We start from the raw sequence: 14,004 nt of genomic DNA, 5'->3' as shown, positions 1-14,004 counted from the left end.
AATAATGAACCCAAACTTACTTTTGCAAAACCACCCCATCTTTCTCATACATATACTGTACAATTTACGTACTACAAATAATATGATGTATCGTACAAACCAGTCTTACTAATGGTGTAAGATTATCACTAAAAGTAGCATTAATTGAACGGTATGCGACTAAAAATGATACCACTTAAACTATCAAACCCTGCCTGTACAAAATAACACATTAAATATGCATTTTAACACTCAAAAGTGATAATTTTAACAATATGGTTTGGGATTTAAAAGTGTGCTTTGAAATTTGGCCCCCGTCTGTGATTGACTTTCAAAAAGTTACTGGGATTCTTCAAAGTCATACAATTTGAGAAATATGCACATTTATTTTCATTGCGTAATCAGCTCCCTTACCTGGGAGGCTGCCGAGATAGGCAGTGGGCCTTCTACTTCCAGCTTGACTTTTGTCCTCTTGGAGTTGAGTTGGTTGACTGTGCTGCTCACTGCCGGGTCGCCGTTGGCGTTCTGACCGACAGATATGACAGATCATGACCAGTCAGTAACTCTTATCAAACTGTCAATCTTACATTCACTCAGCTATTCCATCCCTTGCACCACTTGATTAACTTCCGTTTCAAAAACTTTGACCGCATGTGATTCTGTATGAGGTTTAGTCCTTCCTATAAGGCACCGGATACTTTAAGTGAGACCAGGTCTGCTGCTGAGACTAAACAATTTAGACTACTTGATGATCACAAAGCCGCAAAAATATGAGTGTGGAGGAGTTATTACCCTTGTTAGAGAGCGAGGCTGGTGTATTGTTGAAAATTAAGAAACAGGGAGCGGGCTTTTGAACTGCAAACAGACTCTGAACTGACAGTAAGAAGAAGACAACACATTCTTAAAAGTGATGGAGATGAAAAAGGAAATAAATAAATGAGTGTCCCATGCATTTATTTTTTTGTGGCGGTCCACCACATATACATACATTTGGACTGCCACCAATATGTTTGGTGCTACCTGTTAAGAATCCTCCATATATTTTTAAATGTTTTATACAAACCTCATTGCCATATGAGTTGGGATATTGTGTTTTTTTTGCAAATAATCATTATCTTTAGAATTTGATGCGAGCAACACGTGACAAAGAAGTTGGGAAAGGTGGCAATAAATACTGATAAAGTTGAGGAATGCTCATCAAACACTTATTTGGAACATCCCACAGGTGTGCAGGCTAATTGGGAACAGGTGGGTGCCATGATTGGGTATAAAAGCAGCTTCCATGAAATGCTAAGTAATTCACAAACAAGGATGGGGCGAGAGTCACCACTTTGTAAGCAAATTGTCGAACAGTTTTAGAACAACATTTCTCAACGAGCCATTGCAAGGATTTTAGGGATTTTACCATCTACGGTCCGTAAAATCATCAAAAGGTTCAGAGAATCTAGAGAAATCACTGCACGTAAGCGATGATATTATGGACCTTTGAACCCTCAGGCGGTACTGCATCAAAAACCGACATCAGTGTGTAAAGGATATAGACTTAGACTTAGACTTAGAAAAACTTTAATGATCCACAAGGGAAATTGTTCAACACAGTAGCTTAGTTAAAATGATGGAAAGTGTAAGGATGGAAAGGACAATACAGGTATGAATAGACTAGGTATAGCAATGTAAAATATGACATATCTGCGAATATATACAATATATACTTATCATGTGTACAGTATATTATATATACAGATATAATATGTCTATAACATATGTACAATATATACCAAATGTTATGTACACTATCACAGTATATTTGGCAGCCCCAGCATAAAAAAGAGAGTAAGTCCAGCAGAAAATAGAATATAGACATTAACAACAAAGAGAAGTAGCTGACATGTCAGGAAATAGGCGGATATTATCTGTTGCTGTATGGGGAGTGATTATACAGCTCCACATATCACCACATGTGCTCAGGAACACTTCATAAAACCATTGTCAGTAACTAAAGTTGGTCGCTACATCTGTAAGTACAAGTTAAAACTCTACTATTCATCAACAACACCCGGGAACGCCGCCGGCTTTGCTGGGGCCGAGCTCATCTAAGATGGACTGATGCAAAGTGGAAAAGTGTTCTGTGGTCTGACGAGTCCACATTTCCAATTATATTTAGAAAATGTGGACGTGGTGTCCTCAGAACAAACAGGGAAAATAACCATCCGGATTGTCATAAGAGCAAAGTTCAAAAGCCAGCATCTGTGATGGTATGGGGGTGTATTAGTGCCCAAGGCACGGATAACTCACACATCTGTGAAGGTACCCTAATGCTGAATGGTCCATACAGGTTTTGGAGCAACATATGTTGTCATCCAAGCAATGTTATCATGGACGCCCCCGCTTATTTCAGCAAAACAATGCCAAGCCACGTGTTACAACAGCGTGGCTTCGGATTTAAAAAATGTGGGTACTTTCCTGGCCCGCCTGCAGTCCAGACCTGTCTCCCATCAAAAATGTGTGGCGCATAATGAAGCGTAAAATACGACAACAATACCCCAGACTGTTGAACAACCTAAGCTGTACATCAAGCAAGAATGGTAAAGAATTCCACTTTCAAAGCTTCAACAATTAGTTTCCTCAGTTCCCAAATGTTTATTGAGTGTTGTTAAAAGAAAATGTGATGTAACACAGGGGTGAACATGCCCTTTCCCAACTACTTTGGCACGTGTTGCAGCCATGAAATTTTACGTCAATTATTATTTGCAAAAAAAAATAAGGTTTATGAGTTTGAACATCAAATATATTGTCTTAGTAGTGCATTCAATTGAATATGGGTTGAAAAGGATTTGCAAATCATTGTATTCCGTTTCTATTTACATCTAACACAATTTCCCCAACTCATTTGGAAACAGGGTTTGTATTACGTCGGACCATGCATCTGTTTATGAGTCCAACATATACAGGTATTAATATATTTACCTTAAAGGTAAAAAAAATGATATGTGTACGATATCAAAATATGAAAGAATGAAAGAAATTAAAAGTATTTTCAATGAGAAAAGCACCGTAACTTTTTGATTTATCCATACCAGAATAAAAGCGCACACACATTTATTTGGCACATCTTCCATATTCAAATTTTTTCCATTTCCTAAAATTCAGATGAAAACCCGCCCACTTTTTGAGCTATTTAAAGCAGAATGAAAGAGAGAGTGCATCATCTTGTCAGTCATCCGCTCTCTTTCCCCCCGTAGTTGAAGCCTGTAACTTAAACATAAGGTAACGTAGCAGAAAAGTTTGGGATCAGCCCCAAAATGTAATCACTTGTTCCATATCCCATTTCGGACACCTTTTGAAATTTCATGAAAAACTGCCCTTAACTTTTTGAGCTTTTTTTGTTAAACTAACACACTGACTAACGAAAACTGACCGATAAACCAATGGTAATAACGGTGCAAACACAAACAATGACAGCACAACACACACACACACACACACACACACACACACACACACACACACACACACACACCCACACACACACACACACACACACACACACACACACACACACACACACACACACACACACACACACACACATGTTGGGCGACACAAAAAGCAACTTCCTTTAAGCAAGCGGAAGTGTCTACTGGAGAACTCAACAGTCTCAAAATATACAATAATGACTTAAGGGCTACTGTAACTGTACCATAGCTGAGGGTCACTATAGCTGCTGATACAAGTAGGTGACACATTTAGTCACGTGATTAAAACGTGATTCTTAAGTGAATACTTTTCCCAGACTCTACCTCCAGCGGCCCTCAGGTAAATTGGCTTTGAGACCCCCTGCTGTAACTCACTTTGAAATGGTTCTATTATCATTTATATGCCAAATAATATATCTTGATGTATATCCTCATCACAAAAGGCTGCAATATTTATTTTAGACTGTATCACCCATCCTCAGCAGTGTGTCAATATTCTTCCTCAGAAAATCAGGTTTATCATCATCATTCCATTGTCATTCCCACCTGGTTAGCTTCTGTGTTGGTGCTGTTGTGGGCATTGGTCATAGGGGGCGTGGCTAGGGGATGTTGGCGTGCAGAGAAAGAGGAAGGTGGCGGCTGAATGAGAGGAGGAGTGTGGCCAAAGGTGTTGAGACTCCTCTGCTGGGACAACAACTGCTGATACGCCATCGGGTTGATGGGATGAGGGAAGCTAAATGAGGGGCTGGGATGGAGGGAGAAGGAAAGGCACACATTTTTAGTTTGAAAAAAAGTTTTTGAAAACAATGTGAGGATGTGAGGAGCTCCACAACCGGTGACGTCACACGCACATCGTTTGCTACTTCCGGTCAAGGCAAGGCTTTTTTATTAGCGACCTAAAGTTGCGATCTTTATCGTGGATGTTCTCTACTAAATCCTTTCAGCAAAAATATGGCAATATCGCAAAATGATCAAGAAAACACATAGAATGGACCTGCTATCCCCGTTTGAATAAGAAAATCTCATTTCAGTAGGCCTATAAATGCTCTAATACAAAGGAGGTGGTCGGATCTCTCGGTGAGGTGGCTCGCTGCGGTCAGCCAAATTTTAGAACTGTCTGCATTACTTTATTTACATACTGATGTTTATTAATCGGTTTTACATTCGCCCGTATCTGAATTGCGATGCATCTCAAAATCGATTATTTCCCCATAACTCTAGAAGCCACCATATAGTTTGCATAATTGTCAATGACGCATATATTTTCTTGAAAAAAGACCCCCAAAAAATTGTACATACATTTAAAAACAAGACTGTTTTATTAGTAATTAGTATCAACAAATAATGTTCTTATGTTATATCATTTTGCTCTATTTTTCAACTGTTATTATTGTACAAAGTAACACAGTGGCAGCCGCTGGTCCTTCAAGTAGGATAATCTCATTTTCAGCTACTCTCTAAACACAAGTACATCGCCAGTAAAAGATAAAATATATGAAGATGCTAGATTTTACAAAGAAAACACCACTTACAGGATAGCAAATTTCTTCATATCAACATGCAACAACGGAATGAAAGTTGAAAAATGCTCTGGCATTGGTTTATATTTAGGGAAAGCTGAACTTCGCTTGCAGTCTTAGAGAAATCACCACTACGTATACTCGTATCTCCAGCAGGTTTCCAAGGCATGTTAGAACAAGGCGGGTAAGGGAAGTGGGCAAGTCAGATCTGTAACTCCAAAACGAGGATTAGCTCGAAGGGCTAGTTTGGTCGATCAGGAGTGCAAAGCGTGGCTGTGCGCGTGCAGCTGCAGGAGAAACCGCCTAAAACATTTCCCAAGACGCCAGGAGCCTATCTTACTGCTGAAATCGGCCCCTCGCGCAATTTTTATCCTTGAACGAGCGCCGCCGTCCTCTAAGTATTTGCGCAATGCACATTTTGGAGATAGCCGTCTGCCGGTAAATCTCAGAAATATTATTATACGTCTACATTGCAGACATGATGCCACGGCTCCAGACATTTGAGAAGAACTGCCTTGATTTAACAATACTGCTGTCTAAAACCACACATTTGTCAATATAAACAAGTATTAAAAAATTATAGTTGTATGCAGTATTGATTACACATACATAGTCTCCAAGGCAGAAGCGTATTAGAAAGTATCCAGTAACAAGTAAGTCATCAACTTAACTTTATACATTTTTGTGACTTGTGGGTGTCGCTCAAACAATTTAAAGCTTCCTTCGAAAGCATAATTCTGTCACATGGTTATTCATACATACCATTGCGCTCTGACGAATTTCACTTGATAAAACCTTTTATTATATTCCACTTTAGAAAATAATTAAATATGCAGGATTCGTGTTGATATGCATGGTTTAATATTGTATCAGCCAATATTCAAGGGTCCAATATTGGTATTGTATCGGAAATGAAAAAGTTGTATCAGGACACCCCTATTATTGGCTAATGGTGAACCAATCCCAGAGAACTATTCTCAGGCACATATATCCCTCCAGTTTGCTTCACTTATTGTTGGCTCTTACTGCCTATTTTCTGTCCATGTTTTTGGAAACATTTTAATCTATTTAAAAGTCTTACGATGTAGTCCAAACTTTATGCCCATGCTAAGGCTTCTGGCACACAATCTAAGCACCGGAGGAAATTGCTTACAATTACAGAAAATGTGGACCTCTTCAATGCTATGCTAAGGGAAGGTAACTTAGCTACGAGTTACTATCTACTAGATGCCAATACAAAAAACACATGACTTTACTCGCTACAAAAAGAAAGAAAAAATAACATAAGGACAACGGCAATGGTGTCTTTTAAAAAGACTGCGCCAATAACGGTAAATGACAAGACACGCCATCGTTATTATTTGTGAGTAATTATCAAATTCCAGAATTCCAAAAAATGTATTGTCATACCAACACTCATGAGCATACTTGCCAACCCTCACGGATTTTCCGGGAGACTCCCGAAATTCAGCACCTCTCCCAAAAACCTCCCGGGACAAATTTTCTACCGAAAATCTTCCGAAATTCAGACGGAGCTCCAGGCCACGCCCACTCCAGCTCCATGAGAACCTGACTCAATGTTGTGACCCTCTTAAACAGGACAATACTGCCATCTACTGTACATAGAATAGAATGTCTGTTCTGAAGCCCACAGTAAAGAGATGTAACTTCATCACGTCGCCTGGTTATTGACTCCAACCCAACATATTACATCGTCGACGAGCAAAATGAAGAAATACGCTTCAGTTTATCCAGAAGAGTTCGAAGGGGAAGGGGTATGTTGCCTATAAATTTTGTAGAACAGACTTCTCCATTGAACACGGTGAACGGATCCACTCAGCCATGAACGGTCAATCAGCAAAGCACAAAGCGTCCGCAGCGCAGCATCGTTCAGAACCCAGTGTTATAGTCCACCTCGCAAAATGGAGACCCGATGGTGTATCTTATGCTGAGACAAAGATGGCTATGCTGATAGCTGGAAGCAACATCCCGTTCTCATGTCTACAACAAATCCGTGAAGGATGTGCTCGGATTGGGAGATCGCTCGCCAGTACGCAAATGGCGGAAGGTAAGTGTTGTTGTTGTTTTTTAGTAACCAGCAAGCACAGTACAGTTAGTAGAACAACTTTGTTTTTACTACTGTGTATTTGATAGGTGCCGTCTGAAATTTATTTTATTTATATGTATAATAAAATAAATATATATAGCTAGAATTCACTTAAAGTCAAGTATTTCATGCATATATATATGAAATATATATGAAATACTCGAGTTGGTGAATTATATGCCACCCCTCTTAACCACTCCACCTGCCAGCAACTTAAATGTAATAAAAACAAAGTTGGTGAGTTGGTAATGACATAAAAGTTGTGTGGATGTGGTTAGAAAAATATTGTGCGTGTGTACACAAATAATGAATTGTTTATGTTTTTGTTAACTAAAACAGTTTTTATTGACTGATAGCTCTAAAGTTGATCTAGAGATTTAGCTCTAAAAGTAAAAAAAAGGGATAAGAGGTAGAAAATGGATGGATGGATTATTTACTTTCAAGATCTATGACATTCACCACATTTGGGGGAACCCCAAGGGTTAAGTACAATTTTGGCTACACAACCCACCTCTTTGCTACATACAATGTTTACCACTCCGATAAATAAACAAAAACCGCACCAAATTTACCAAAAATGGAGGGGGGTTTGAAAACTGAAATATTGCTGTACAATACCTAAACAATATTTCACATACGAAATTAAAACACACATTTCCACTGCCTGTCAGAGGGTATGTGAGTTTTTTGCATCGTCATACCTGATCCCTCCAACAGACAAATGGCCATAAGAACTGCTAGCGGCCGAGCTGGAGCGGGAGTTGTTGATGTAAGCGACCAGGGAGTTGGGCGAGGTGCGGATCATGGTCTGCAGGTCAATGCTGGCATCTGACAGAGGGGAAATGGACAGTGCCCTCTTTCTGCTCAGTCGGGGTGTCAGCCTTGGGCTGGAAAAACGTGAAACTGGACACAAAGACAAACAATATTGTAGTATTACGAACTAATCCAAATACGTTGTTCATAATACACTGCATTTGCAAACACATTACAACATTCCTATCTTTGTCTAGCAGATGTTAACGTTTACCTTCACCAAACGCAGGTCCATGCTATCTTCTTGCATCTGTGCTTGCACAAACAGCTCTCCTGTTTAACATTTGCATCCTCTTATGCATAAAGAAACCTCACCAATCATTGCCAGTAATCACCACGATATCAATCTCTACGCAGCCAAGTTAAATGGAGGCAATTTAAACAAATTGATCTCAGAATACTATTAAAAAAACGGCTAACTCTCAAAGGACAGAAGCAGCTGGTTGTCTTTGTTGTTGATATTGTTAAATGTGTGTGTACTACTTTCCCACTAACTTAACTTAGAAGAAGCCTTGACACCTATCCTGACATGTGCCCTTGATACTGTTAATTTCTATGTAACTCTGACCTGTACTACATACCATAGGGTAAAGATACACACGAATTCAGTGGTACCTCGGTATTTGAGTGTCCCAATTTACACATTTTTTGGGACATCACTCGGCTAATTTTAGCTCAGGGGTCGCATGGAGGAAAACCTAATTCTATGTGAGTTTGACTGGTAAAATCACGGCATAATAATTTAAAAATAAAGACAATTTCAGATAGTTGTCTTTGTTTTACTCTGACCAATAACCGAACAAGCATATTCTGAAAATGTACACACTACAAATACAGCTCTTGGCAAAACAATTGAAGTTAGTTGAAAATTCTGAGGAAAAAATTGGCGCAGTTTCAAAAACACACTGAAGAAAACAATAAACTTAGGCTTTGTCTCAGTGTATTTACAAAGCCATAAAACTTTAAGCACTTCTGTGTTGGCAGTTCCCCATTAAAGACATGTTTGGAAAAGGAACCGAGTGTTTCCTCAAACCGCTGCATTGGTGACATCTGTAATTGCACATTCTTTTTACCATCACTCAAATATTACACTTATAAACAAAACAATTATCAAAATGACACCAGAGCCAAAAACAATGTAACATAACTACAAACTAAGGTGAACATGGTAAATTTAAGCATAAAATAAAATAAAACAAACAACAAATGTAGAAACACACATTTTTACAATGGAGTTCAGGGTGCGCAACGCGATGTCAACAAATTGCAAGCGCTGCACGGAACTCTGACTACAAAGATGATGGTCATGTTGACTTTAAGTTTTTGCATGCCACCATTTCGTTATTTCATCTGTAGTGTAGATAATTTACAATAAAATAAGTTATCATGCATCAATACTATATTATAATAAAATAGTAATAAATACATCTGTAAAAACATGACAGAAAATGTAGCAGTTAGAACGTAGCTCTGCTAGTGTGCGCCATACTGAAGCAGAATGAGTTGATAACGTCAGCCAAAAATGTTTGAATATCTAATTAATCTACGAAATTAAGGAGAAACTGCTGATGGTGTGTTTGACACAGAAGCAACTTGAGGAGATACCATAGAAGTCCACTCTCCAAGGTAAATACTGTACATTATTACTTCATGAAACTACTGTACTTGCTGGTTTTGTAGTAGGGCTGACTATTTTGATGTGGCGATATATATGGCTCAAAATCTATATTGCAGCCTCCTCCAATGATACATTCTTTTGTACATGAATGATCCATCCATCCATCCATTTTCTACTGCTTATTCCCTTTTTTTTGGGGTCGCGGGGGGCGCTGGCACCTATCTCAGCTACAATCGGGCGGAAGGCAGGGTACACCCTGGACAAGTCGCCACTTCATCGCAGGGCTACATGAATGATAATGGAACCATTTTAAAACAGTATTACCGTATTCTTTGGACTATAAGACGCAGTTTTTTTCATGGTTTGGCCGGGGGTGCGACTTATACTCCGGAGCGACTTATGTGTGAAATTAACACATTACCGTAAAATATAAAATATTATTATTTAACTCATTCACGTAAGAGACTAGACATATAAGATTTCATCGGATTTAGCAATTAGGAGTATCAGATTGTTTGGTAAATGTATAGCATGTTCTATATGTTAAGGTTATTTAAATGACTCTTACCATAATATGTTATGTTAACATACCAGGCACCTTCTCAGTTGGTTATTTATGCGTCATATAACGTACACTTATTCAGCCTGTTGTTCACTATTCTTTATTTATTTTAAATTGCCTTTCAAATGTCTATTCTTGGTGTTGGGTTTTAACATATAAATTTCCCCCCAAAATGCGACTTATACTCCAGTGCGACTTATATATGTTTTTTTCCTTCTTTGTTATGCATTTTTGGCAGGTGCGACTTATATTCCGGAGCGACTGACACCCCAAAAAATACGGTATATAATTTTTCTCAAAACTATTAGTAATCTACTTGTTGATCGAGCTACATTTCTGTTAAAATGTAAGCACTTTTATTTATGTTGTTTGGATACTTTACTTTAGTGTTAGGCAATACTACATATTGGGATATCGTTCCAATATCAATTAGATATGGGGGCAGGATTGGTCATACCAATTTTGATACTGATGTTTAACCTTTTTAAGATCATTGAATGATTACATTTTTGATTATCACAATTCCAAAATAGAAACAAAACACAGGATGGTGGTGTAACAATATCAATTAAATATTTTAATGATTTCCTACTATTGGCCCGCCATCCATCCATTTTTTACCGCTTATTCCCTTTTGGGGTTGCGGGGGGCGCTGGCGCCCATCTCAGCTACAATCGGGTGGAAGGCGGGCTACACCCTGGACAAGTCGTCACCTCATCGCAGGGCCAACACAGATAGACAGACAACATTCACACACTAGGGCCAATTTAGTGTTGCCAATCAACCTATCCCTAGGTGCATGTCTTTGGAAGTGGGAGGAGCCTATCCCCAGGTGCATGTCTTTGGAGGTGGGAGGAAGCCAGAGTACCCGGAGGGAACCCACACAGTCACGGAGAGGACATGCAAATTCCACTCAGAAAGATCCCGCGCCCGGGATTGAACCCAGGACTACTCAGGAATTTCGTATTGTGAGGCAGACACACTAACCCCTGTTACACCGTGCTGCCCACTACTATTGGCCCTGAATTTAAAAAACTGTTTTTTTCCCTGTGACTTATTTCCTGAGTTTGTAAAAATTTAACAAAAAAGACACAAGATGTTGCGATAGAAAAATATATTCATCTTATGACTGTTGCATTGATTATATACTAACACTATGGTTGGTTTCGTTACTGTCGATATTTGTATCGAGCTTAGTGGTCAGCATCGCTTATTTTAGCATACAGTGTAGCATGTTTAGCTAGTCCTCGTCCTCCAGTAATAATGGTACTTGTAACGTACTTTATTTGCAGATAGCAAGTACGCTACATTCAGTTGAGGACAGGTTTTTCTGCTTGTTGCTGTCATATTTGCGAGACAGAGCTAGAATGTTTCATGAACATGCATTATCACGATATAACAATAGTATTGAAAGCTCTATCTTTAACCAAAAGTATATTATTTATGTTCTATATTGTCTATATTACTCAAACTATATGCTCAATAGGGGACTGAGTTGCATGAAGAGGGACAGAAAGCAGTTGTCATTTGTGTTTTTTTAATTATAATTATGTTTTATAACAGACATTATCAGAGGTGCGAGTAGCCGAAAACTCTTAGTGACTCATTTAAGCACAAGCAGCCAGCCGCTGTCAAAAGTGGCCAATCTGCACCTTCCAGCCCAATGAATAAACCAGGCTCTTCTAAAACCGTTTGTCTTAAAGTAAAGACATATGACATATTAAGTAATGGCAATTGTAGCAAAGTTGCTCTTTGTTCAATACGTCAGCTTTTTATGTATTTCATATGGACGTACAGAACGGGACAAGCTGCACGTTATTAAAGATTACGCTAGGAGCTCTTTCTTGCATCAAAAGGCTGAACTGGTTTGCTGTTCTTGCAAGGAGACGAGCGTGTTGCGACGCCAAGAGTTTTAATAGCAGATGTGTATTAATGATCCCCTTTATAAAGCAGGAAACAGGGCTCACAGTCTGGCAACCTGGCGCCTACCTCGCCCCTTTGGGCCCTTTGCCAAAGCGAAATATTCCAACCACCTCTTCAATTTCTACACACAAGTCAGTGCTTCAAGCTGAAAAACAGGTTTTGTAAATAGAAGTGAGGGAAATTATTGAATCTTAATATTTTAATTGGGACATGGAATATCCTAAACCAATGGGCACACGTCCAAATATTGATTATAGTAGTGTGGAGATACAGAGATTATCCAATATAAGTGATAAACAAAAAGAAGAGGAATGAAAAAAATTATTGCAGAAAAAAGAAAAATGCAAGTAAGATTGCGAAGAAAACGAAGAAAAAGAAAGCGAAGTACGCCGAAAAGAAAAATTGCAAAGAACAAAAAGAACTTAAAAAAGAAGAATGCAAATAAGAACACAAAGAGACTTGCAGAAAAAAAGAAGAATGTAAATAAGATTGTGAAGAAAGCGAAAAAGAAGAAAGCAAAGGACAGCAAAAAGAAAAATGGCAAAGAACGCAAAGAACGTAAAAAAATATTGCAAAGAACGCAAAGAAGAACGTAAAGAGTTTACGTTGTGGGATTCAGAATCGATTCTCATTTTTAAAAAATCTAATTTTTTTTTTTTTTAATCAATCCAACAAACCACTACACAGCAATACCATAACAATGCAATCCAATTCCAAAACCAAAACTGACCTAGCAACACTGAGAACTGCAATAAACAGGGCAATTGAGAGGAGACAAACACGACACAGAACAAACCAAAAGTAATGAAACAAAAATGAATATTATCAATAACAGTCTCATTATTAGTTATAATTTCAGCATAGCAGTGATTAAAAATCCCTCACTGACATTATCATTAGACATTTATAAAAAATAATAAAAAAGAACAATAGTGTCACAGTGGCTTACACTTGCATCAAAACTCATAAGTCTGACAACACACTGTGTCCAATGTTTTCACAAAGATAAAATAAGTCATATTTTTGGTTCGTTTAATAGTTAAAACAAATTTACATTATTGCAATCAGTTGATAAAACATTGTCCTTTACAATTATAAAAGCTTGTTTAAAAAAAATCTCTACTACTCTGCTAGCATGTCAGCAGACTGGGGTAGATCCTGCTGAAATCCTATGTATTGAATGAATACAGAATCGTTTTGAATGAGAAAAATATCGTTTTTGAATCGAGAATCGAATCGAATCGAAAAAATTGATATATTATCGAATATTGACCCTAAGAATCGATATTGAATCGAATCGTGGGACCCCCAAAGATTCACAGCCCTAGTAAAGAGGAACACAAAGAACGCAAAGAAGTAGAATGCATTGTATAAACACGCAAAAAATTAATATAAAAATGGGAAGAAGAAAGTGAAGATGAAGAACACGAAAAAGAAGAATGCAAAAAAGAAGAATACAAATAAGAACACAAAGAAAATTGCAAAGGAGAATGCAAAGGATGCGAAAAAGAAGAATACATAGATAGAAGAATATGAAGATAAAGAGTGTGATAAAGAATGCAAAGAAGAAGAAGACGAAGAGGAAAACGAAGAAAAAAAATGCAAAGAAAAAAACGAAAAACAACGTGAAGAAGAACATGAGGAAGAATGCAAAGAAGGAAGAACACGAAAAAGAATGTGAAGAAGAACATGAAGAAGAAAGCAAAAAAGAAAAAGAAAAGGAAAACAAAAGTATTATCATCAATTCATCCATTTTCTACCACTTGTCCCTCTTGTGGTTGGAAGTGTAGAGGATCCTATCCCAGCTACACTTGGGCGGAAGGCGGCATACACCCTGGACAACTCGCCCCCTCATCGCAGGGCCAACACAGATAGACAGACAACATTAACACTCACATTCACACACTCGGGCCAATTTAGTGTTGCCAATCAACCTATCCCCAGGTGCATGTTCTTGGCGGTGGGAGGAAGCCGGAGTACCCGGAGAGAACCCAAGCAGTAACGGG

At 38.3% G+C, this 14,004-nt stretch overlaps 1 protein-coding gene across 1 annotated transcript in view; it reads right to left on the bottom strand.

The window, feature by feature from the left end:
* The window catches only part of gli2a (GLI family zinc finger 2a), a 190,980-nt gene that overhangs the window by 18,509 nt on the left and 158,467 nt on the right, over positions 1 to 14,004 (bottom strand). The window contains exons 6-8 of the mRNA XM_061918623.1: positions 7,784 to 7,985; positions 4,002 to 4,200; positions 394 to 504 (exon numbers count right to left, since the gene is read on the bottom strand). Of these exons, the coding sequence (XP_061774607.1) occupies positions 394 to 504; positions 4,002 to 4,200; positions 7,784 to 7,985 (512 nt within the window). The remainder of the gene's footprint in view (positions 1 to 393; positions 505 to 4,001; positions 4,201 to 7,783; positions 7,986 to 14,004) is intronic.

This window comes from Nerophis ophidion, linkage group LG13, assembly GCF_033978795.1.
Source record: "Nerophis ophidion isolate RoL-2023_Sa linkage group LG13, RoL_Noph_v1.0, whole genome shotgun sequence".
In the NCBI taxonomy this organism is placed as follows: Eukaryota; Metazoa; Chordata; class Actinopteri; order Syngnathiformes; family Syngnathidae; genus Nerophis; species Nerophis ophidion.
Note: the sequence above shows the minus strand (reverse complement) of the source record. Positions and strands in the feature narration are given on the sequence as shown.